A 26,591-nucleotide genomic window follows, 5' to 3' on the forward strand; every position below is an offset into this window, starting at 1 on the left:
CGACCTCCGTGGTGCAGGCGCAGGCTCGACATGGAGCAGGCTCCGAGCTCTGCACCAAGCATAGACATGGAGCAGGCTCCGAGTGGATTAGATGTTGTCACTGGTGTCGGCCACTAGCACCATCTGCCTCATCATCGTCACACACGGCCTTCGACACCATTCGCCTCGTCGTCGACTCCGGTCTCGTGTTCTCGGCCACTCGACAGCGACCTCCGTGGTGCAGGCGCAGGCTCGACATGGAGCAGGCTCCGAGCTCTGCACCAAGCATGGACACCAGCATCATTCGCCCCACCGTCGAGTCCGCCCTTGTATTCTCTGCTGCTTGGGAGCGACCTTCGTGGTGGAGGCGAAGGCCCGCAGCGCCCCTTCCTCTGGCGTTAGTTGCTGGTGGTCATCTGTGTGATGGGTGCGTGCTGCAGCCGTGACGTACTAACATCCTCGACCCACTATCAATACTAGGTAGCCACCTCCTCGAGCCATAACTGCCTGCAGGAAATAAGGAAATCGGAGGACGGCTCCGACCAGTAGGAAACTCCGCTGACACCGCTTTGTCGAGGTTATGTGTGGTCCGTAATCCCAAAAATAGAATCGAACAGAAACAAAAATATTTGTAGCTATGCTTGCTACTAACTTACATGACACCGCTTGGTCGAGATGAATTTTGCATACAGATGACCAACATGCAGTGACTCGGTCGTCCAACATGCTGTCGCTCGGTCGGACGCGTCGTCATCACTCGGCCGCCCTGCGCACCGTCGCTCAGTTGAACACGCGTCGTCAGCACTCGACCGCCCCGTGCGTCGTCACTCAGTCGGACGCGTGGTCATCACTCGGCGGCCCTACATATCGTCGCTCGGTCGGACGCGTCGTCATCACTCGGCCGCTCTGCGCACCGTCGCTCAGTCGGACACGCATCGTCCGCACTCGTCCGCCCCACGCGTCGTCACTCAGTCAGACGCGTCGTCATCACTCGGCCGCCCTGCATGCTGTCACTCAGTCGGACGCGTCGTCAGCGCTCGGCCGCCCTGCGCGCCGTCCCTCACTCGGATCCGTCGTCAGCACTCGGTAGCTTCGCGCATCGTCAGTCAGCAAGACAAGCCATCCTCACTCGGCTGGAGACTCCTTCGTCACTCGGCAGCTCCGCGTGCCGCCACTCGATTGGACGCTCCTTCGTCACTCGGCAGCTTCGCGTGTCGTCACTCGGCTGGAGGCTCCTTCGTCACCTGGTTGCTCTACGCGTCGTCACTCGGCCGCCCCGCGTGTCGCCACTCAGCTAGACGCGTCTTCATCGCTTGACCGCCCAACACGTGGCCACTCAGCCGGACGTGTCTACTTCGCTCGACCGCCCCGCGCGTCGTCAGGCAGCTAAGTCATTTTTTCACAGACTGCATTCTATTAAATAATCGTTTCTACATTACTGAGTGTCGAGGAAGTCGCACATGACGTTCACTCGGAGGCCACGCCACTGAGTGTACCTCTGCACTCGGTTGTTTATTTTTATGTGGGAACACTTCACTTTCGCTTCGTTTGGGTCCAGTACACAAACGAGTTCAGCTGGATCCTTCACTCTTTTAGACTCTTGCTGGTTCCGAACCAGCAATCACGTGGCACACCCAGCGGGTGTCTATGGGTGCAGTTTACACGAACTATTTCAGAAAAGATCATATTACTTTGATGATTTTTTATGCTGGCTTGTGCTATTTTTCATACACAGGTCACTCGACGCATCCGTGCGCCGTCCTCGTCGCTGCTCAGGCTCAGGCGCCGCAACGATCATTCATGCGTTTACACGTGTTCGGAAGCCCCTTCAATGACATAGTGGACACGGCCGCCCCGCGAGCCGTCAGTGGGTCGGACGCCTCCTTGACATACATCACTTGGCCGCCCCGCGCGTTGCCACTCAGCCAGAATCGTCTACCTCACTCGGATGCCATGTGCATCGCCACTCCGTGTGGCATGTCTTCATCATTTGGCTGCCCCGCGCGCCACCGCTCAGCTTAGCTGTGATTCTGTATCACCTAAGTTAAAACAACTCTGAGTGCGGACATGCTCCACACTCGGGGGCTTAGCTGCGACTCCGTATCGCCTAAGTTAAAAACAACTTTGAGTGCGGACATGCTCCACACTCGGGGACTTAGCTGCGACTCCGTATCGCCTAAGTTAAAAACAACTCCGAGTGCGGACATGCTCCACACTCGGGGACTTAGCTGCGACTCCGTATCGCCTAAGTTAAAAACAACTCCGAGTGCGGACATGCTCCACACTCGGGGACTTAGCTGCGACTCCGTATCGTCTAAGTTAAAAACAACTCCGAGTGCGTACATGCTCCACACTCGGGGACTTAGCTGCGACTCCGTATCGCCTAAGTTAAAAATAACTCTGAGTGCGGACATGCTCCACACTCGGGGACTTAGCTGCGACTCCGTATCGCCTAAGTTAAAAACAACTCCGAGTGCGGACATGCTCCACACTCGGGGACTTAGCTGCGACTCCGTATCGCCTAAGTTAAAAACAACTCTGAGTGCGGACATGCTCCACACTCGGGGACTTAGCTGTGACTCTGTATTGCCTAAGTTAAAAACAACTCTGAGTGCGGACATGCTCCACACTCGGGGGCTTAGCTGCGACTCTGTATCGCCTAAGTTAAAAACAACTGCGAGTGCGGACATGCTCCACACTCGGGGACTTAGTTGCGACTCTGTATCGCCTAAGTTAAAAACAACTCCGAGTGCGGACATGCTCCACACTCGGGGCTTAGCTGCGACTCCGTATCGCCTAAGTTAAAAACAACTCCGAGTGCGGACATGCTCCACACTCGGGGACTTAGCTGCGACTCCTTATCGCATAAGTTAAAAACAACTCTGAGTGCGGACATGCTCCACACTCGCGGACTTAGCTGCGACTCCGTATCGCCTAAGTTAAAAACAACTCCGCGTGCGGACATGCTCCACACTCGAGGACTTAGCTGCGACTCCTATCGCCTAAGTTAAAAACAACTCCGAGTACGGACATGCTCCACACTTGAGGACTTAGTTGCGACTCCGTATCGCCTAAGTTAAGAACAACTCTGAGTGCGGACATGCTCCACACTCGGAGGCTTAGCTGCGACTCTGTATCGCCTAAGTTAAAACAACTCCGAGTACGGACACGCTCCACACTCGGAGGCTTAGTTGCGGCTCCATATCGCCTAAGTTAAAAACTACTCCGAGTACAGACACGCTCCACACTCGGGAACTTAGCTGCGACCCCGTATCGCCTAAGTTAAAAACAACTCTTAGAGACTTGACTTTGATCTAGAAATCATATAATGCAGATACAACAAACATTCAACATGACGAGCATTGGATGACTTAAACCCTCTGTCGGACTCATCTAGTCCGACAGAGGCTCGGGGACTACACCCAGTGGGTGCACTTAGCGTGCCCCCACTAGAAGAGAAAAACAAAAAAGAAACATTCTGCTTGGTCAGGTCCACCAACAACATCCAAGTTCAACAGATTCCAACCGACTACCAGCAGTCAGTCAGAGTCTCAAGATCCTGTTGGTCACTCGGATCTACTTCAATTCTTAAGTTCACTCGGACGTACTACTCAGCGGAATCGATCAGGGCGAATGATGAAGACTTCAATCAACGCATAATTTTGCAAGGCCCTGAAGCACGTTCAAGTTCGGTCTGCTGCTACAAGATTTACATCGACACCTTCACCACTCGGACCCTGATCCGTTCGGGGGCTAATGACGGGGATATAGCCCTAGGGTAGGGTCATAGGTCTGACCAGTACGTCCTACCCAAGGGCACCTCATTATTAGTTTAAGGACTACAAGGGAAATTCCTACTGGATCGTGACAACATCTAATCCACTCGGTACGGATCCACTCAGACAAGTACATTCCATCCACTCGGATGACAGTCAACCACTCGGCCGTATGACTCACTCGGTCATGCAAATACCAACAGTCAGCAAGACATCTGTAGTGGGCTGACATTATGGCATCAACGCCCCATCTTGTAACATAAGACGTGAGGAGGTGGCGCACTCTATATAAGCCACCCCCCTCCACATAGCTAGGGACATCTTCTTCTTCTCCCCCAGCGGGCTCATTCCTTCCCTGGAGCTCTCGCTCTCTCTCTCTATACCATGTAACTCATGTCCATGACAGATAAAACAAAGCCTCTCCGGAGCACGAGACGTAGGGTTGTTATCTCCACTGTGAGAGGCCTGAACTCGCTAAAACCACCGTGTCACCCATGTGCATCTTGATAGATCATGCTCCATTATCCTACCCTCTTTCTATTGTCGGAATCGTTACCATGACAGCATCACTCCAGAACCGAAATGGAACGGAGGCATGAGCGAGCAAGGTAAGACCAGTTTCTACAAGATGACGATGCTTACGTTCAGCGGTTCCATTATGCTCATGTGTATGAGGACAAGACACACGGTGAAAAATCCCAAGTTTGGTAAAAAACGAGTTGAGGTTGTGATATTCACACACCCCCCCCCCCCCTAGTCGGATTGAACATGAATGATTTTCTGCTTAAGGAGACGCTCAACGTGTGCTTGAAACTGAATGAAAACATCAAACACATCAGACTCTCGCTTAATAAGATACATCCAAGTAAACCGACTATAAGCATCAATGAAGCTGACATAATAATTATGACCACTAACAGACGTTTGGGCATGACCCCATACATCAGAAAAAACAAGCTCAAGAGGATGTTCCACAACACGACTAGACTCTGAAAACGGAAGTTGATGACTCTTGCCATGCTGACAGGCATCACAGATAGTTTCAGCAGTTTTATGGGACACAACTGGTAGCTCATGATGATGCAACACATGACGAACTATAGGAGCAGCAGGGTGACCAAGGCGTGCATGCCAGTGCATAGGTGACACGCGAACACTGTTGAACGCGTGAGAAGAAGACTACATAGGAGGTGTGGGCGGCGCGTGAAGTGCGTACAGGCCATGGCGAGGACGACCGCTAAACAGAACGGCCCTCGTGTCCCGATCCTAGATAAAGAAATGAAACAGATGAAACTCAGCAAGAACATTATTATCACGAGTAAGTTGAGGAATAGACAACAAACTACGTGTAGCAGAGGGAACTTGAAGAACATTGGAAAGATGCACCTTTCGAAAGTTGTGTGCAAGAAGTGAGGCATGACCAACATGGGAGATGCGCATACCTGCTCCATTGGCGGTGTGCACCTGATCATGACCACGATATGGTTCCTGAGTAGAGAGCTTGCCCATCTCACTTGTGAGGTGGTTCATCGCTCCCGTGTCCATATACCACGTAGGGTCAATGGAGTATGACGGAGTGCGCCCATAGTCATGACTCGTCACCGCAGCGGCAGCCTGCTTATCATTCCCTTTGCCATTGTTGCCCAGGCCGAGGAAATCTTGCTTGAAGCGTCGATGACAGCGTGAGGCAATGTGGTGTTCAATACCACACAGCTGGAATGCCTGCTGAGCGCCGCAGCAGGGACAACAAGCAAGCGGGCGGCTACCGCCGATGATGGATGGTGCGGCGCCCCGCAAAGGCTGCGGAGAGGCCGCAGCTTTCACGCCAAGCGGTGACGGCTTCTGAGGTTTGCCGCAGGTAGCGGCGTTGGCGGAGACAAAACCCGGGGAGGCATGGCGCGCCTTGATGCGATGTTCGCGGCCAAGGAGGCGCGCATATAACTCACGTGGCGGCAGGGGAGCCTCGCGACCATGGACATTCTCGATGAGATTATCATAGTCATCATCAAGGCCATTGCGTATGTGGGTGGTGAAGTCTTCATCACCAATCGGCTGACCGATCGAGGCCAAAGTGTCGGCGAGGCCACTCATCTTGTTGAAGTAGTCCGTGATGCTGAGGTCGTCAAGCTTGGTCTCCCCCAACTCGGTGCGTATGGAGTGAGCACGCGCCTAAGATTGGGAGGCGAAGTTGCTGTGAAGTGACGACCAAGCATCCCGAGACGTCGCGGCGAAGATGACCAGCGACGACACGCTCGGAGTGAGCGACGACTGGATGGCGGAGAGGATTGCCTGATCCTGGGTCACCCACACATGATAAGCCGGATGATACGGCGGTGGGCATGGGGTGGAGCCGTCCACGTACCCCTCCAAGTAGCGGATGCGGAGAAGAGGCAGCAACTGAGCCGGCCACGACAAGTAATTGTCCGGTGCGAGCTTCACCGGAAGGAGGTGCGAGAAGTAAAACCGCGATGGCGCCGCAGCATGATCCGCATGAGCCGGTGTCGGTGGCGTATAGATACCCATCGACGGATCCATCTCTGGGTGTGGGGCGATCGCGAGAGGTGCACCATAGCCCGGCGCAACACCAGCGTATGGCGACGATGGGTAGGCGCCAGGAGCTAGGGCACCACCGGTAGGCGCGACCAGCCCCCAGAGGACGTGGGAGACGCAGCCCCGTAGGGCAGTGAAGGTGGCGGCGCCGCATAGGGCTAAGGGCGCGGTGCGCCGTAGGGAGGCGCCGGCCAGGCAGACGGCGGCGGTGGTATGGCACCATAGGCCGACGCAGGGGCGCCATACCAAGAAGCACCGTAGGCCGACATCGAGGCGACGTACGAGTGAGGAGCGTCGTAGAGCGATGCAGGGACGACGCCATACGCGGGCACAGGACCACGGTAGAGCGTCGGTGGTCGAGGAAGACGGTCCGCCGGAGGAGACCGACAGAGGCATATCGCCCTGCCCACCCGATCCGATCTGTGAACCCGGAGGGGCACCACCGAGGGGACGAGCGGGCCACCAGGCCGCAACTAGGGGCCGAGAGGACAGGAAGGGCGAGGAGGGGGCACAGGCAGAGGCCGACGCATGGACCGGCGCGGCGACGGCGGTGGCTGTGGGAGCGGGCGCGACACGGACGTGCCTATCTGATACCATGTTAAACATGTGTTTTGAGGAACTGCTCGACACGGACGTGCCTATCTCATTATATAGAGGTACCAAAGTATACAATACAAGGCGTATATAACTATACATATACAATCTAACATATATATTTGTATATAATCCGTAGTGAAAGTCTCTTAAACGACTTATACTCCCTCCGTTCTTAAATATAAGACATTTTAAAGATTTCACTAGTAGACTATATACGAAGCAAAATGTATGAATCTACACTCTAAAACATATCTATATACATCTGTATGTAATTCATAGTGTAATCTCTAAAAGGTCTTATATTTAGGAACGGATGGAGTATTTAGTAACGGACAGAGAGTAGAGTACTTTCTTAAATCTGCGCCGTGTTTCGGATGCACGGGCACGCTAAACCATGAACAAGTTTTTGCACTGTTACGTCGACCGCTCCTTCGCGGAGGTCATTCCCTCACCAAAAGCCGACAGAAACGGACCTGGCACTGGCAGGCCTCGAATCTACGCGTCTTGTTTGCTAGCCCAACAAACCGCCACCAACCAGGTGGATTTTATACTCCATTTTTGCCTGCGTATTACGCAACGTTGTCGCGTTCCTCGTGAGGCAGCACGAAATTCCGGGGAGCTCGGCCACTTGTTCATTCATTCGGTAGCCCGTAGCCGCCTGGACTACGTACTCAGAGCATGGTTAATAGTATAGCCAACTGCTGGTCTTATAGCTCATCTTATAGCTAGCTTGTACAATAGTTAGCTACAAAGAGTACTATTTTTATCATATATGACCCATCTTTCATTCTCACAAAGCATCTAGGAACACGTACTAGAGTTGGCTCTTTACGAAGAGCCCGCTTCCCTTCTCTCTCATTCAACTCAGTAAAAATATAGTATTTTAATCCTTACAGCCTGCTGACTGTACCTTATTGTATCTGCTCTCAATCCACGTAGGACAGCTTCGTTGAAACATAATCTTTGAAATATATTGACCGACTCTCCTTATTCAACCTTCCAGATAAATCGACAGAAGCATGAATTTAATTTAATGTCCAGGCCAAAAGCCTTCGAGTTTAAGATTAAGATTATGTCAATGCAGCGTTAAGAAAGGATTTTACAGTATATATCAATTCCAAGTCTAAGGACTGAAAAGGTATACATATGAAGGGAAGTGTTGAAATATGTTTACCGCATCTCTTCATCGACTTTTGAATGAATTGGATATAAGAAACCCTCATTCTCCATTGCTAAAGGAAAAGCACAGAGCAACTTTAGCTTACAACTTCCCAGGTTTACATACGTAGTACAAGCGACAACGGCAACTTATTGCACTACACCTCAGCTACAGCACTAGAGTACTACTAGCTTATTAGGGCATATAAAAGCAGCTAGCTAATGATCTACATCCATACAAATAACCATATTCAGACACAGTCGTTGCCCAAGCGACGAGGGGCAATAAGATACGTACGTACGTACACACAACTTGATGTCCTGTATTTACAATCAATCATGCAGCTGGATGCAACGGAGTCACCCAGTCAGGGCAGTCCTGCCTCTGCCCAGCAAGGGAGTAGTACGCGAGAACCTGGGCTTGCCTCTCCCCACAGGGTTCACGGTCGAGCGTCATGCGATGCAGGCCGCCAGGGCTCGGAGGCGTGAACTCGATGTTCCAGAATGGCCTCGCCATGAGAAGGAGCTCGAGGCCTGCTGGGGAGGCCTTATAGCCTTGCACCCATATGTACCTGAGCGACGGCATATGGAGCACCGCGAGGGAAAGGGCTTGCTCGCTGAAGCAGCAGCTCCGAAGCTCAAGCTTCCGCAGGTTGGTGCATCCGATTGCGAAGCGGATCAATCCCTGGTCAGATTCACCGACGTTGCCCAGTAGCATGTATTGGATGTTGCCGCTGTACTGCCCGATGTAGTCGAGGCCTATGTCCGAGAGCCCTCCAGGTCTCAGGTAGAGAGCAAATCTCCGGAGCTTGGTGCAGCTCCTTAACAGAGCTCGAACGCCGTTGTCGAGTGGCAGATCAGTTACCTGCTTTTGTCTGTCGAGCAGGACAAGCCGGAAGTCATAAAGATTCTTGCAGAAAGTCCCGATAGATTCAAGAGCACCGTTGGTGATATCAGATACATAGGCAGCTATGTACTCCAGGTCACGGCAACCAACAGCTACCGCTGTCAGGCCTAACTGAGAAACTCCTCCTTGCTCTTCTTGTAGACCTGGATCATCATCCCCTCGCTCAATTCGGAGTCTTCGTAGCTTCTTGCATGTATCGCCAACAACCTCTAACCCTCTGTCTCCTATCACATTCCTCACCTGTTGACAGAATCTACTATCAGTAAAAATGAGAGTGTGACAAATTTCAGGCACCCAAAATACAAGAGTATATGAGAAACATTACCTCAAGAACAAATAGGTTCGGGCATTTTGAGATAAGCTGGCAATGATCCTCGGTGGTGAGGAAAGTGTACTGCAAGTCCAGCTTCTTTAGTGAAGCAGAAAATGGGAAGATGACAGGCATCTCATTTTTCCCCATGAATGTAAGCCCCAAGAAGCATACTCTTGGTGGAAACTTGACTTTTTCATACTTTGTTAGCTCTCCTACCTCGTTGAATGCTCCTCCAGCAAAATCTTGCAATGCACTGGCTGCTTCGAAAAAACCAATCAGGTCTGAAAGATCACACTCACTGATCTTTAAAGACAGTAATGATTTGCAGTTCTTTGCTAGAAGCTCCAGATCAGCCGGCGCCACTTTGAGCTCAGTCATGTAGAAGTTCAGTGTCACAAGAACAGAATTGTTGACAGCAAGTTCATGAAGCCATTCACCACCTTCATCAGTAATCACACATTCCTCAAGAAATAATGTTCTCAGGGATCTGCTAAGAGAGAATTCAGAATAGCGTGTTACTGCAGTGATAGCACGCAATCATGCCAGTGACGGTAAAATCACTTTGAAACAATGTACCGCAGACGAATGCCTTGCTAAAGGAGCACAAAAATAGTTGAAAGCTAAGGAAGAATGGAAAGTGCGATGAACAGCGAATTACTGGTGAACCAAGAAACCTACAAAGACACATCTAAAACTTCATGAACATGTCCCCATGTTCTGTCCCCTTTCATTAATAGTAGGACAGCAGAACAGCTATTGATGTCAAGTCCAATTTTCTTTATCAATTCACGGTTGCATTATGAGGCATTTCCAGGCAAAAAGAAGCACACTGTACATGCATTCTACCTAAAGCACTACAGATCCTTTGTAGCATGCTAACCTTTCGTCTTCCACCTCCATATGTGAACTTGACAAGCTCACACAAATCATACTTGCATTCTAAGAGGAAATAATTTCCCTCACACAACTACCATAGGTGCAGAATTCAGACTAAGCGAAGTTAACACGGAGACGTGGAAAGGCTTTTGCCAAAAGAGTAAAAAGGAAGGACAAGATGAATAGATGATGCTTGAAAGTCGATATGACAGTATGACATAGTGCCACACTAATCGGATCATGATAGAATTGATTGGTAACAGAAACCACCAACTTGCAACTTTATTTTGGTTCAAAATGTGTCCCATAGTGACGGATGTAGTCTTGTGCAAGTCCAATCAAAGTAGTACGATAGCACTCCTGGGGAAGATAGATCACCTGACTGGTGCAACCTCAAATTATAGTTTGCTTAAGCCTGACTTGGTTGGGACTTGTGAGCTGTTGTGAGTCAATTTCACAAACTAGAGACCTGAATGGACATATGCTAGACAGAAACGACAGGTAAAACCATAGAATTACACCAAATCTCATACATCTCCCTTCGGTAGTCATTTGCCGTATATCAATTCGATGTAGAAACTAGTGCCATGATGTATCATGGCGCCCAAATAAATTGTGTGTGGAAGCGAACCTGACACCTTCCCTCACATGACCGTATTTCATACATCTCATGATAGAGCAAACAAATATCTAATTATAGAAACTGGCACTTAGCTCGCCCTTATCCATTATTACTCCATTTGGCGAAACCAACTAACACAGACCAGATCAACCCTAATTCATCACGGAGCAGGTCAACTGCCACAATCACTGTAACTCGCGAGCACGCATCAACGGGCGGCGAAAGGGGGAAAAAAGAGAGGTGCACGGATGCACGGAAGCAAAAGAGAGAGCTGGTGGACTACCTGCAGGAGCGTGCGACGAGGCGGAGCGCGTCAGTGGAGAATCCGGAGCACTTGTCGAGCTTGAGCTCCTGCAGCATGTGGCCGCGGGAGCGGATGAGCGCGGCGACGTCGTCGTCGGCGACGGTCATGCGGCGGAGGTGGAGCGCCTTGAGGCACTCGAGAGGCGCGGCGAGGCGGGCGACCCATGGCGCGGCGTAGGCGCCCCAGTCGTCGGAGATGAGGCCGTACATGGCCGCGCGCGGCCTGCCCTTGAGCGCGAGCGACTCGAGGCGCGGGAAGCGTGCGAGGAGGCGGGCCGGGTCGGCGGCGTAGCAGAAGGCGACGGTGACGTGCTTGCGTGTGAGCGCGTCGATGCGGTGCCAGCGGCGGCAGACGAGCGAGGCGGCCTCCCGGTCGCGCGGGGCCTCGACGTAGCCCATGACGAGGTGCAGCGCCTCGTCGGGCACGCCGAAGCTGAGCGCGCGGCTCAGCCGCCGCGGCTCCGGCACCTCCCCGCCCATCGGATCGGCTACCGGCTACCGGCTACCGGCTGCCGCGCGGGGGATCTGGGCGGAGCCCGGCGGGGGCCGGGGGCATGGAGGCGGAGGCGGAGATGGAGATTCCTCCTCCCTCCCACCCTTTCTGCTGCGGGGTGGGCTTTGCGGGAGGACGGGAGAAGGGAAGGGAAGGGGAGGGAAATTATTGGAGGGAGGGAGAATGGAGGGATAGGACTTGGGGAGGCAGCTGCAGCTTTTACCTGCGTGGCTGCGCGGCTCGGCTCGGCTCGTCTGGTGGTGCCGCGCCACGTACGCCCCGCCGGTGGGCGCGATAAATGGCCTCGCCCCGCCCACCCGGGTACAGCCACAGCCCACACCACGGTACCACTCTACTCTCTAGTACTGTACGTGCCACTCGACGCTCGTGAGCGTGCCGCCGATGATCGTGTGCGTACGCTTTTCCACGAAATTATTCGACTTGATTTTACTAGCGCCACGCCACTGAGGTAGGAATTGGAGTAAAACTCGTCGGCATCTTTGTTTTTGTTTGATGGCGTATGTGTGGAGTGCAGGATGGGAATTGGGAGCTGAAAAGACAGTGTTGGTCCAGGAGCTACTTAGAGCATCTTCAACAGTCCGTATGTTCAATCGTTGGTATATGTGTCCACATCAACAACCAACAACATATCATATAAGCTCTTTAATGGAGTGTATATTAATCGTATGTAAAATAACTAAGCAGGTCCACTAAATAGTGAAGAAATAACCATGCTTGCCTCGGAGCTTGTGCGTGAACCGTTGTTTCAAGTTCATACGATTTCATTCTCTTTTTTTTTTATTATGTGTTATGTCATTAAAATCATCTATGTGGCAATTTTACCAACGATGATCATACCATCATTGGAGATGCCCTTAGTCGTATATTAGCGGCAAGTGGATTTATATACAACTAGTGGATAAAACACCCTCCATCTTGTGCAAGATTGCCTTGCCATAGGCTTTGTGGGTGTGGGGTGCATTATTGCGTGCTTGCTTGTTTTGGCTGCCTGCCCATCGGCTCTTTTCTATACTACGGTGTATCTTCTTCAGTGGGCCACGAAATTGCTCCAAATGTCTACACAAATATTGGATGACGCCAGTCTGTGCAGAGCTGAGATTAGCTCCCCTAAAAGAAAAGCTAAGGTTAGCTGGGCATGCACAGATAAAGCACACACATTCATAAAAGATGTGTGCCAATACACTAGAATGTCATTTGCTTCATTGCAAACTGTGTTCGCGTGGGCCCCTTTTTCTTGCCTAAAACCTTTTGGGAAGTAATGGATTTTTAATACTATTTTCAAGTTCAGTAAGCATACTATTATTATTATATTAATTATCATAATTATTAGAGGGATTACCGGGATACGTTCTAGGATTATTATTGAAATTCCCTCTATAAGCATTATTATTGGAATTGCTCTTTGAGATAAAATTCACATCAATAACATCTTTATTTGTCCAATCAAAGTAAATAGAGGAGTATCAATTGGATCAATAGGATTACTATTAATAGTGAGCATATACATGATAGCATCAACCTTGCCTCTTACGAAGGAGATTTCGACAACGGAATTTTCCTTCTTACCAATTGGAGCATGCTCGATGTGCGATTGGGAATAGATCGCCATCATATTACCAAGAAGATTTGTAGCCTCTCCAAGTGTTATCCCCATGAACGTACCACCTGCAGTTGAATCCATGTGTAGCCTCTCCTCGAAGGTTTTTTGAAACAAAGTTTAGTCCAGCATAAAATTTGTGTACTATCATCCAATGGCACAATCCATGTGTAGGACAATTTTAAGAATATTTTTCATTCTCTCCCAACAACATGCTCTTGGTCAAGTTGCATGAAATTCATAATTTGGTTTCTCAAAGAAATAATTTTTGTGGGAGCAAAATACTTGCCAATAAAACTATCTTTGCATTTAGACCAAGAATCATGTTATTTTTCGGCAAACAAGATAACCATGCCTTAGCTCTATCTCTTAGAGAAAAACAAAAAAAAGATAGAGTTTAACAATATCAATATCCACACTTTAATTTTTTGCATCTCACATAACTCAACGAAGGTATTAAGATGGGAAGCAACATCTTCATTATAGTTTCCAAAAAAAACGTCCTTTCATCACAAGATTGAGCAAAACAACTTTCATATCATAATAATCCGCACTAGTGACGGGAGGAGCAATAGGAGTACTAATGAAATCGTTGTTATTAGTAACTGAGAAATCGCAAATTTGGTATTTTTAGGAGTAGACACTATGGCGACATAAATAAAGATAACTACAAAGTTTTTTTGGATTTTTTGGCAAAAAAAGAAGGTAAAAAAGGAAAAAGGCAAGAAAATAAAAATAAATAAAAATAAAGCGTTTGTGCGAAGGTACTTGATTTGTAAGATGAAGTCTCCCCAGCAACGGTGCTAGAAATTCTTCATGTCCTCACAATGGAGTTGTTAGATTTACTCGAAGAGGAAGTGTGAAACAGTATAGTAGCACATAGTATTTTCGTGAGTCAAGAACCAAGATTTACCAAACCAGTAGGAGGCAACACATGAACAATTTCAGCACCACCTTCACACAAAAAAAATTGCTTCCACCCAACAAAGGCAAGGGGTTCGTCACTCCCCTTGTTCTTGCCAACCACAAGTTAAAAAGAAAATAGTGATAATGATAGCAAATGATAATTCCCCAAAAAAGGCAAAGGATAATAGTAACAAACATAATGACAACAAATAGGTAGTAACTGTAAGCGTGTGTAATGTATGGATAATGGCACCGGGGGCCATAGGTTCACTAGTGGTATCTCTCTTGAAAGCAAGATAGCCAAGGGTAAGCAAATCACTGTTGGAAAATCGGTATAATTGAGCATAGTTATGAAGATCATCCATGTCATCATCATTAAAAAGGCATTATGTCACTGACAGGTAGACCTTTAATTCAACTTCATCTACTACTATTACTCCACCCCAAGATCGCTATCCAGCGTGCATCTCAAAATATTAAGTTCATACAAACAAACTAACACATTAAGCACGAAGACATAATGTAGACAAGAAGAGATCAATCAATATGACCAAACTGCATCGTTTTACCCTTAGTAGAAACAATACAATACGTGTTGTGTCCTTTCTGTCACTTGACAAGATCACTGCAAGATTGAACCTACTACAAAGCACCTTTACCACTAAAGATAGATCGATCAAACTTGGTCAAAGTAGAAGGATAAATTCAGAGAAATACAAAGCTAAAAATTTTTGCAACAAATAACGCTCAAAAAACTCAAAATAGATCAATCAAATAATTTGATCATAAACCCACAATTCATTGGACCCAAAAAAACACATCACAAAAGATTACATCAGATTGAACTTAGAGAATATCATTGTATTGAATATCAAAAGAGAGAGAGAAAGTCATCTAGCTACTAGTCTAAAAGTGTAGTTCGTGGAGGAATTACTCGCACATAATCATGGAGGCAAAAAAGTTGATGAAGATGGCCTCCCCATTGATTTCCCCCACCGATAGAGTAGTGGGAAAGGGCTCCGGATGGGATAGCGGCTGAAGAGAGGCGTGCGGCGACGATGAAATTGTTTCAGGTCTTGCTTCAAGGGTTTCTAAATATGTGCGTATTTATAGGTCAAGAATTAGGGCAAACAGAGTTGCGAGGGGGGCACGAGTCAGGTCGGGGTGCATCCCCCTGGCTTGTGGGTCCCTCATAAGTCTTCTACTCCTCCCACAAATCTTCTAGGGTATCTTATGTTCCAGAAAAAAAGTCCACGTGAATCATCTTGTTTAGACTCCAGTGGGTGCGGTTTTTCTATGAATCAAAAACATGCAAAAAAACAGGAACTGATACTAGGCCCTAAACTAATAGGTTACTCCATAAAAGTAATATAAATGGCATTTAAAGCATACTAATAATATAGTATTATTTACCTATTAAAAATATATATACATTGGAGACATAACAATGGTCTAGAGAGTTTGAGCTAGTGGTGGCCTCACTGAGAGTGGATGCGCTTTTGAGGAAGTATGGGAGCGTTTGACCACCCGACGGTGTTGATGACCCACAAGTGTAGGGGATCTATCGTACTCCTTTCGATAAGTAAGAGTGTCAAACCCAACAAGGAGCAGAAGGAAATGACAAGCGGTTTTCAATAAGGTATCCTGCGCAAGCACTGAAATTATCGGTAACAGATAGTTGTATGATAAAGTAATTCGTAACGGGTAGCAAGTAACAAATGTAACAAAAGTGCAGCAAGGTGGCACAATCCTTTTTGTAGCAAAGGACAATCCTGGACAAACTCTTATATAAAGCAAAGTGCTCCCGAGGACACATGGGAATTTCTGTCAAGCTAGTTTTCATCATGCTCATATGATTCGCGTTTGTTACTTTGATAATTTGGTATGTGGGTGGACCGATGCTTGTGTGCTGCCCTTACTTGGACAAACATCTCACTTATGATTAACCTTTCTCGCAAGCATCCGCAACTACGAAAGAAGAACTAAGATAAATCTAACCATATCATGAAACATATGGATCCAAATCAGCTCCTTACGAAGCAACACATAAATTAGGGTTTAAGCTTCTGTAACTCTAGCAACCCATCATCTACTTATTAGTTCCAAATACCTTCCCCTAGGCCCAAATAATGATGAAGTGTCATGTGGTCGACGTTCACATGACACCACTAGAGAAGAGACAACATACATCTCATCAAAATATCAAACGAATACCAAATTCACATGATTACTTATAACAAGACGTTCAGGAACAAACACAATTACTCACAAAGCATATTCATGTTCATTGTCAGAGGAGTATTAATAATCATAAAGGATCTGAGAATATAATCTTCCACCAAGTAAACCAACTAGCATCAACTACGAGGAGTAATCAACACTGCTAGCAACCCACACGTACCAATCTGAGGTTTTGAGACAAAGATCGGATATAAAAGATGAACTAGGGTTTGGAGAGGAGAAGGTGCTAATGAAGATGTTGATGGAGATTGACCCGCTCTCGATGAGAGGATCGTTGGTGATGACTATGGCTTCGATTTCCCCCTCCGTGAGGAAAGTTTCCCATGCGGAATAGCTCCGCTGGAGCTCTAGATTGGTTCTGTCAAAGTTCCGTCTCGAGACGGCGATGCCTCGTCCCGAAAGCTTTGATATGAATTATTTTTTCCAGGTCAAAACCCTTCATATAGCACAAGTTAGGCACCGGAGGCCTGCCAGGGGGCCCACAAGCCTACAGGGCGCGGCCAGGGGGTAGGCCGCGCCCCCCTCGCTTGTGACCTCCTGGTGGGTCCCCTCTGGTATTTCTTTCACCCAATATTTTTTATATATTCTAAAACAATTCTCCGTAACTTTTCAGGACTTTTGGAGTTGTGCGGAATAGGTCTCTGAGATTTACTCCTTTTCTAGTCTAGAATTCCAACTGTCGGCATTCTCCCTCTTCATGTAAACCTTGTAAAATAAGAGAGAAAAGGCATAAGTATTATACCATAATGTGTAATAACAGCCCATAATGCAATAAATATCGATATAAAAGCATGATGCAAAATGGACGTATCAGGCGTCCACGTGCTCGACTACATCCCGGTGTCAAGGACCCATGGGAGATCCATCATCCACGTGCCATTTGGTTTCATGGTCCCTCCCATTGGTCTCAATGTCGCACCTATGGCCGAAGAGTCAACCATGATGTAAAAATGAAGGCCCCACGAGTCGTCTTCCCAGTCATTTTCCGTGATGCCTGCAACCTATTTCATGAAATGTCGGCCTTGGAGCCGGATGACCGAACTTACTACAAGGGCGTGGAGGGTCTCACGTCGGACTTGGTCAATAAGGGTGGCTAAGGGACTCAACACGATCGTGGCCAATATACTCAAGGTCAAGAGAGTGTCAACATCGAGGAAGAGCCGTTATTTTCTCCACCCCTACCGACAACGCTGACAGCTAGCCCTCGCCTCGCCCCTAGCCCCGTCGCTGCCCAGTTCCGGATCTCCAGATCTCTTGCCAAGGCTTGCACTGTCATATTTGAGGTCGCGACCTCTCAAGATCTCTCGATCTAACACTCTTTCTTTGGCATGGCCGGATCGCGCAATGATATTAATGTGCTTCAACGATCGCCGGTGTTTGCAAGGCTTACCGAAGGCAACAACCCGCGGGTCAATGTTAACATCAACGGTCACAACTACAACAAAGGTTACTATCTAGCTGACGAAATTTATCCACAGTAGACCACTATTGCGAAGACAATATCCAACCTTGTCGGAGAGAAGAGGGAAAGATTTGCCCAAGAGCATGAGAGTGCTAGGAAGGATGTCGAGCGTGCCTTTGATGTTCTGCAATCTCGATGGGGCATAGTTTGGTATCGTGCTAGAACTTGAAGCACCAAGAAGTTGTGGAAAATGGTAATTGCTTGTGTGATCATACACAATATGATCGTAGAGGATGAACGTCTGAAACGTCTCCACGATCAAGGGTTTGAGTTTCAGGGTGACAATGTGGTGCATCGGCATCGTCTGCACAGTTCACCCAATTTCATCATGAAATGTGTGATGGGAAAACTCATATTCAATTGCAAATGATTTGATTGAGCATATGTGGGATCATGTTAGCAACCAATAGGTGTATCTTTTAGACAATTTAATTTTTATTGGCTTGTAAAACTTTGCTATATTTATTTTCGGTTGTGAAACTTTATTTGCTTTTGAAAAATATGCAAAATGTTTGTACTTGTTGAAACCTATGGATAGCCGGTCACGCAGACAAATATGGGTTACTGCATTGGACGCGATGTCGATCCAAATCATAGACTGAATAGACACAGAGTCAGCACACGAGCTAAACGGAAAAGCGAAAAAAAATCCCGGGTCACCTCGTTGGAGTTGCTCGCTTTATGATGTGGCTCAAACTTGTTGAAAAATAAAATAAAAGTAAAATCTCATGTAAAACAAACTATTGTGAAATCCCATGAAGTTTCTACTTCCGAAAAGGTGTTAACTTCAGTTAACTCCACCAGATTATAAAATTATTGCTTGGTTCCAGGCTAAAGCGCCTTTAAAATCCCAACTGATCAATCATCATTCGATGAAGCTGATACCGAAAATCAAAGAAAGGCCGGGGCCGGTGAAGGGCGAGGCAGTTGAGCTTGTGACCGCGCACCCGGACGGTACGGGAGAGCGACAGCGGTTCGCAGCTGTTACGTCTGTCTCCCAGCCTTGGAGGCTATGGAGAGATGCCTACTCCATAGCAGTACTACTGTACTGCCCTATCGAAATCACTTGCATCAGCATCGCGATAAGTTAAGAGCAAGTGCACTATAAATTCGTAGACAGTGGCCGGTGCCATCAGGGAGAACCATTGACCTTCTCGAGGCACAGCACACGCGAGAACGGAAGAAAAAAAAAGCATAGTAGTTCAGTCTAGATATCTGCCGTGATCTTTAATCTGGCCGGAGTAGATTCCACAGCAAGTTCTTTCTGAGTGTGTGGACGGCTGCAGTTGGACAAACAGATTGCAGCGGCACGTCCACCAAGAAGCTGCACAGTGAGCTCAGATATTTCAGTGTATATTTTACTTCTCGTACGTACTCCTACTGGATTAGGACGAAACCTTTCTATGCACGCACGCACAGATATGATCTTTGGGGGACGGAAACAAATATCTCGTGCAGTGTGCGCAGTGCCGGAGCGGAGCCGGATCTCGACCGGGGGAATCCGGAGCAGGCAGGCAGGCAGCGGCACGTACTGCTCAGGTGCACCGTCCCCACCTGGAGCTGAAGGTGAGGTCCCCGTCGGTGTATACAGTCGCTGCACATGGGCCCACGTGGATCCCGGGGATGAGGTCTCTTCTCCCGCTGCGCTGCCGCTGCGCTTGCTTGCTATTCTCCCAATGCTCACCGTGGGCGTTTGGGTATAACAACCCGTTGCCCGAACCCGAACCGAATTACCGGGTAATTCAGGTATCGGGTAAGGGTTCGGTTCTCATTTCTTCATTATTTTATTTTTAAGTTAGGGTTCAGGTTTTAGTCAAAAAATCCGAAATACCTATACTATCTAAATTATTCATATTGTCTAAAAAAGTTATGTTATTATTACACTAACTTGTTACCCATACTAACTAAAATAACCATATTATCAAAAATATCCATAATATCCGGGTTATCCATATCAAAAGTTGATGTATGCTCTGAATATTTTGGGTATTTTGGATACCCGAATTATCGGAACCGAAATTTTGGGTAATTTAGGTTCGGGTATTTTTCTGACAGAAACATTTTTGCTTTTCATTTTCGAATACCCGAATTACCCATAAACCAAACTACCCGAACCGAAATAACCAAAATACCCGAACGCCTAAGCTGACCCAATGCCACCACGGAGGCAGACATACGGGCCACATGATGCGCGGTCCGTCGGAGAGCTCCCTTGTAGACAGTAGTCAGTATACGTATGGGCGGACATAATTAAATTTGGCGAGAGATACGAGTACTACGCCGAGAACATGGTTAATAGCATAGCCAGCTGCTGGTTACAAGACATTGTCACCTATAGTCTATCTTATAGCTAATATGTATAATACTAGTTGATTACGAAAGTGTACTATTTTTTTACTATATGATCCACTTTTCACTCTCACAAAGTGTCTAGGAGCACGTGCTAGAGCTGACTCTTAACTAAAAGTATAGTTAATAGTATAGCTAACTGTTGGCTATAAGACATCTTATAGCTAACTTATATAATAGTTAGTTATAAAAGAGTATTATTTTTATCATATATGACCCACCTTTCATTTTCACAAAATACATATAAGCACGTGCTAGAGCTAACTCTTCATGAAGAGCCCGCTTCCCTTATATCTCCTCTTCTCTCTCATCTAACTCAACAAAAATATAGTATTTTAATCCTTACAGCCCGCTGACTGTACCTTATTATACTTGCTCTAAGAGTTCAGTTACCTTCTCTCTCCTCTTCTCTTCCTTCCAACTAAATATTTTATTTTTTATAGCCAGCTGACTCAGCTCTATTGTACTTGCTCTTAGAGCATCTAGCCGGACTTAGCAAATATGGCTCCTTTCTATTTATCCGTTTGTACAATTACACTCTTCATTTTTTCATATGTCCTAATTGATAAAAGAAAGAAAAAGAAATGAAAAAAGATGGTCCGAGGTGTGAGGTCGCATCCTCCGTGACGAACTCACCGGACGCGTCCACGAGGCCTCATATCCTCTTTATATTTGTCCTTAATATGAGGGTTTGTGGACAGCTCGGATTGTAAGGGTCGCTCTTGATCTAAGATCTCACTAGCTAGGGTTCATGGCAAAAAACATGGCACTGTGTATTTCCTCCCAACCTCCCACACAACTCTCAACGTACATAACAGGTTAGGCCGAGGCCGTGATCCAAATCCTAGCCGAAGTACAAAGACTTTACGTGTTACATATTTAAACTATTGGCGTCAATCTGGGCCTACACTCCATTTGGGCCGCATGGTCTTGCGAGCGGGCCTTTCTCCTGGGCCGCGAGCACCTTCGAATCTTGACGGGTCGCTCCTTCTTGCCGGATCAGCTAAAGTTTCCCCTCTTGTCATCAACGTCGCGCTTCTGTCTTCAGGTTGTCTCTTTCCCTTGTCAACGATGTTGACATTCCTCCCTTCTTGAAAACCGGCTTGCCCCCAAGCCGGTGCACAAGGAAACTTGTAGTTCAAGAACTCAACATCTTCCCAAGTAGCATCCTCCGTAGAAGAATCCGACCACTCGATCAAGGCTTGAGCAATAGTTCTTTTGCCCACTTGTCGCACTCGATGTTGTAGTATTTGGAGAGGAACTTGCAAAGCAGCATCACTACACGAATCGGGCATTTTGCCGTTAGGATGCTACATAATCCGAGAGTCCACTAGGAATATCAGTTCCATACCTTGCAACTCTACTAGCAACTCTAATGTAGGAGGACTAGAAGTTTTCCGAACTGCAGTTGTAGACAACCTGATACTATAGACTCGCATCTGCTCTTGTTCCGAAGTGACAAAAGATATCTGATTTGCATACTATATGTGATCAATCAACTCTTGAACAATATGGAGCTGGACTGAAGATTTGAATGTATGGTCCCTAGTCCATTTCCCACCACACAAAACACAATCCTTTCGATTTGCGAAAAATCCTCAATGTAGCCCACTTATCGTCAGATTGATTTGTCTTCTGAGTATCAATACTTTTATTATCCTCATAATCTTGTACTTAATCGGCGGTGAAGGCAATGGCATAGGACCAGATTTAGCAAAAGTGACCGAATTAATTGGTGTAATTCCTTCGCCCAACTCTTCATGTAAGAGTGCCACATCATATGGTTCATCCAAATCTCGCGATTTCTGCAATGCAACAACAACTTTGACAAATGGCTTCATCCCGTAAGGGGACCTAGTTGTGTGATGCAAGGAATTGGGAGCCTCTTCATAAACACATAACTAATCATACAAATCAGCAACACGCTCAACGTAATCAACCACCAAAGATGTTTGTGCAATTCTGAACAAGTGACGCAACAATGTCTCATGCCGATTTATGCCAAAACGACTCTGCACACAGTTACATAATTCAGCCCAACTTGCCTCCGGTTGATGACGTTGCATCGATTCCAACCAACGAGCTGCATCCCCTTCAAATTGAGACGTTGCCAAGGAAATCCACATGTGATTAGGAGTGCACCACAACTTGAATTGACCTTCACATCTCGTTTACCACAGTCTTGGATTCGCACCATCAAAACGGCTAACTCCAAACGAACACCACAGGCGAATGCATCAACATTATCAACAGGAGAAGAATCACGATAGACAGAATTTCGATCACAGGAAATTGAATCACGTGAGGAGGAACATAAGGATTATGTGCCTTCTCCCGATGGTCATTGTCGATGCCAAGGAAAACGGTAACAGGGTTGTTGCGACCATTTCCACCGAGGTGTGATGAAGACGGTCCATGGGGAGGAGGAGGTGGAGGAACTTCCTTTGAGACCTCACCCCGAAGCTGCTCGAGTTCCATCATCACCTCGTCGCAGACCCCAACAACACGCGCCGAGAGCAAGCTGTCAAGTGTAGCTGTGTTGGCGTCGATCAGCTTCCACGCGGCTTGGAGGATATCCGCACCATGTTCGTTGAAGTGGCGGTCGAGATCCGTGGCGAAAAAATTCGCCCGCAGGAGCTCGTAGACGCCCCGCCCTTCATCCAAGAACTTCTCCATCGTCGCTGCGTGCCCAGGTTGTAAGGGTCGCTCTCAATCTAAGACCTTGCTAGCTAGGTTCATAGCGAAAAACTTGGCAGCATGGATTTCCTCCCAGCCTCTCACAGAGCTGTCAGAGTACATAATAGGTTCGGCCGAGGCCGCCGTCCAAATCCTAGCCGAAGGAAAGTCGTTACAAGTTCCGTATTTAAACTATTGGCGCCACTTTGGGCGTGCGTTCCACTTGGACCGCGTGGTCTTGCGAGCGAGTCTTTCTCCTCGGTCGTGAGCACCTTCGAATCTTGGCACGTCGCTCCTTCTTGCCGGATCAGCTACAATTTTCCCTCTTGTCATCACTCCTACTAGGTTGCCTCTGTCCCTTGTCAACGATGCGTCCGGTCGTGTCCGCGAGCCTTCATATCCTCCTCATATTTATCCTCAATATGAGGGTTCACGGACAACCTAGACGCATAGAAATGATACGAGGGATATGCTTGGTTCATTTTTTTTCTCCTGTCTAGTAAGTGAGAGAGGTCGTTTGAGGCATGTGGTTGTAGATGCTCTTAATTTTCGTCTGCTAATCGCTGGCAGTGGCTTAAGAGATTTAGGTCCTATTCGGAGTCTCTCCACTCCACAACACCGCTCCAGGAGCAAGCAGCCAGAGCGCTAGATTAAAATCACGGAGCCCTGGTTTGCTCGCTTCAGAGATCTTGAGATTTTGAGGAGCTGGCGGACTGTCGAACAGGGCCTTAAATCACATCGTTTGAATTGTGAAGGTTTTGTTGTCAAGAAATAAAATTCCGAAGGTTTAATAACGCATACCCGATTTACAGGGATTTACAGGGATTTGGTCTCTTGGGCATCGTCACTGTGAAACATAAACCAAGTCGGGCCGTCTGCACTTCGGCAAATCAGCTAGTGGCAAGAAGGAAAATAAAGAGTGGTGACAGCACGCGTGTGTTCCCGAGATATGCACAGCCTTCGTGCAGTGTATGCCGCCTGGAACGAGAATAGATTACTGAATCGCGTGTAAAACCAGCGCCATTTCCTGTGGCGGAAAGTCTACGCAGGGTTGTGCGTCCGTACTTGGCTTTGCCCTTACTTACGTACGTACGTACGTGTAGACCTCCCTGAATGTTGACATTCTGGTGCCATCATCGTCGAATAACAGTGCACAAGACGGCGACATCTGGCTTCCGATTCAGGACATCGTTTCTAGAAGCCACACCGCTGCAACTACCCACTTGTACGAACCACAATTGGTAGTACTGGTGTTGCTAATAAGGACGTAAGCTGACTTGGTCTCGGCGCGCGTGGCACCGCTCCATTACCGTGGAACGGCAAGCAAAGGGATGGGGTCGGTACGAATACGCTGCACCGCTCCGGGAGGAGAGATGACGAGGAGACGAGACGAGACGAGACGAGGCTTCAGAGCTGAGGGACCGAGTCGATTACTTAACTGTTTAACCCGGCCGTCCATGACTCGTGCGGCAACAAGTTGCGCACGGTGCAGTGCCTGGAGGCTCCATCGACGACGAGGACGGGGTAGGGAGCCCGGGGCAAGAGCGGACAGCGACGCGTCGAGCGGCCCAAGCTGCGATCTTTTCCGGGGATTTGGAAGAGGCGTACCGAAAGCGTCTGCTGATAAGATTAAATAAGGGCCTAGTTGCGGCATAAGAAGCCCCCGGCATCTGCATGTTCATCTGCCTCGCGTCATTACTCCTGTAGGCAGATAGGTACAGGTGGGCATGGGCTCGAGGCCGGGTCTCATGATCGTGCAGGCCATTTCCACTACCCGGCGCATATGGTGGGGCAGACGGAAGTACTACATACAGCTCGTGTGGTCATGTGCACTCGGCCCGTAACTCTACTCTCAGAATTTACTCGAGAAAAGTAATTGCGTGATGTTGTTTATCCGGAGAGAGAAGTTCTGGCATTAAAAGTATCGAGGACGACATCTTCTTCAGTTGTCGCTCTATTGGCTCATTGATGCAAGTATAACTCTCCAAAAGAAAATTGATGCAAGCATAGTTGTGAAATAACGGGACAAAATCCGGATAAGTTTCGAAGCTTAACAAGCAGAAGACTAAAAAGGATGGAAGGCGAATCACAAAAGCAAGAACACTTTACTGGTGGTTAGGTGCTAGAAGCATTTTCAATCTAGAATTTGCAGAATGAAAAGGGCGAAAGCAAATTCACACATTAGCCGAACTCAAAATTTAACTCCAAGCGGGCCAAATGGATCTCGACACAAAATAATTCGTGTCTGTGGACATGGCCATAGCTTCGTAGGGCGAATGATTCACTGTCACCGGCCACTCATTGTAGCCCAGCTCTCGTTGTATAAAAAGCGTAGGCAGACGCGGCCCAGCTAGCAGCTCTATTTCAGCCCAGTTTATGATTGCACGGCAACTAGTGGGATCCATTGATTGATTCCACGGTGGCTACACACAGAACACTACTTGGTTCAATGGATAGGAACCGAAACGAGGCAGGGCCCCATTCCCCCGGAAAGTGGCATGGGCTGAAATGGACCTGAGTGAACACGCAGCACGCAAGGGGCAACTTGGTCTTGTCATGTAGCACAGCAGCGTGGATATCGTTCCCAGGCTCCAGGCAACGAGAGGTGCAGAAACAAACTCCCCCACGGTTACTCTGCAGACCAAAAGCAGCAGCATACCAAAGACCCAAAGAATCGAGAGGAGATGCTTACTCTTAACACCGTTCGGACATCCCTTCCCTCGCCGCGCAGATCCTCCCCGCGCCGACATGCAGTGCATCTAAGCAGGAGGAGATTTTCCATCTGCAAGAGCAGCTCCGAAGATGCTGGATCCGACGCACCCCTGCCGCACGGCGGTGACCAACGCCAGCAGGAGGTGCTTGCAAAAATCGCCATGCTTCAGACGCAGAAGGTCCGGATCACAAACTTCCTGGACGAGCGGTCTGCTTACCTGACCAAGTTCACCAAGGACGCCGACACCGAGTTCGACATGATTGGGCAGAACGCCATGAAAGAGCTCGATCAAATTGGGGACCAGGTGAGCATCCCTTCTCATAGACGGGTTAAACAGCATATGGGTTCTTCATTTAGTGTCTGACATAGAACTGCATTTCTGATGTGGTAGATAATGGAGCGTCTCGACAGCAAGATGCAGTCCTACGAGGAGACAGCTGAAATGCAAAGGCAGGAGATAGAAATGAATGAGAGAGTGTTAGAAGACTTCGAAGACTGGATCGAAGAGGAGAAAAACGAAGGCATGTTCTTCAAAAGCCTTGGCAAGGTCAAAAAACCTCAAAACAATGAGGAAATCAAGGTGAAGGCCAAGATCGAAGCACAGAAGGTCAGAGAGATTGCAGAGGAGAGTGCAGGGTCAAAAACTCGGATGAATATATACCTTGCACTCATGGCGATACTCGGTCTTACAATCGCAAATGCCGTCTTTGCAACACCAGAGGTGGAATGGAGGAAGGTTGCTGCTCTGGGTCTAATTTTCATTGGCCTGGTTGCTCAGGTCACCTATGAGCAAGATATATCCCCACCGGGAGCTGACAAGAATGAAAAAAGAGATGAATGAAAGAGCTGTGCACCCTGAGAAAACATCAAAAAGTAGCAAGAGCTTCATCCATATAGATGTAGACTGTATAAAATCAAGATATAGATTGTGTGATCTTAGTTATCATTTAAGGTGTAGCTTGGCCTATAAACCACAGGTTTCTCAAACCTGAGGTCTGATAAACTCAAGCTATCTTCAATCTTGCAACAAAGATATGTTTCAGCAATATAAC

General features: G+C 47.9%; 2 protein-coding genes across 3 annotated transcripts; one reads left to right on the plus strand and one right to left on the minus strand.

Moving 5' to 3' along the window:
• Positions 1-8,111: 8,111 nt before the first annotated feature.
• On the minus strand, positions 8,112-11,839 carry LOC123444868 (coronatine-insensitive protein homolog 1a). 2 transcript variants are annotated; one of them, XM_045121736.1, is made up of 3 exons: positions 11,062-11,839; positions 9,293-9,767; positions 8,112-9,207 (listed from the first exon to the last, which is right to left on the minus strand). In XM_045121736.1, the coding sequence occupies exons 1-3, from the start codon at positions 11,559-11,561 to the stop codon at positions 8,398-8,400; spliced, it is 1,785 nt and encodes a 594-aa protein (XP_044977671.1). In that variant the 5' UTR covers positions 11,562-11,839; the 3' UTR covers positions 8,112-8,397. The 2 variants fall into 2 exon arrangements, with proteins under 2 accessions (XP_044977671.1, XP_044977670.1); XM_045121735.1 differs by having other exon boundaries at positions 9,293-9,770.
• Positions 11,840-24,909: 13,070 nt separating this feature from the next.
• On the plus strand, positions 24,910-26,585 carry LOC123444870. The gene is made up of 2 exons (XM_045121738.1): positions 24,910-25,843; positions 25,931-26,585. Exons 1-2 carry the CDS (start codon positions 25,511-25,513, stop codon positions 26,378-26,380), a joined length of 783 nt encoding a protein of 260 aa, XP_044977673.1. The 5' UTR covers positions 24,910-25,510; the 3' UTR covers positions 26,381-26,585.
• Positions 26,586-26,591: the final 6 nt, after the last annotated feature.

This window comes from Hordeum vulgare, chromosome 3H (assembly GCF_904849725.1).
Source record: "Hordeum vulgare subsp. vulgare chromosome 3H, MorexV3_pseudomolecules_assembly, whole genome shotgun sequence".
Taxonomy (NCBI): Eukaryota; Viridiplantae; Streptophyta; class Magnoliopsida; order Poales; family Poaceae; genus Hordeum; species Hordeum vulgare.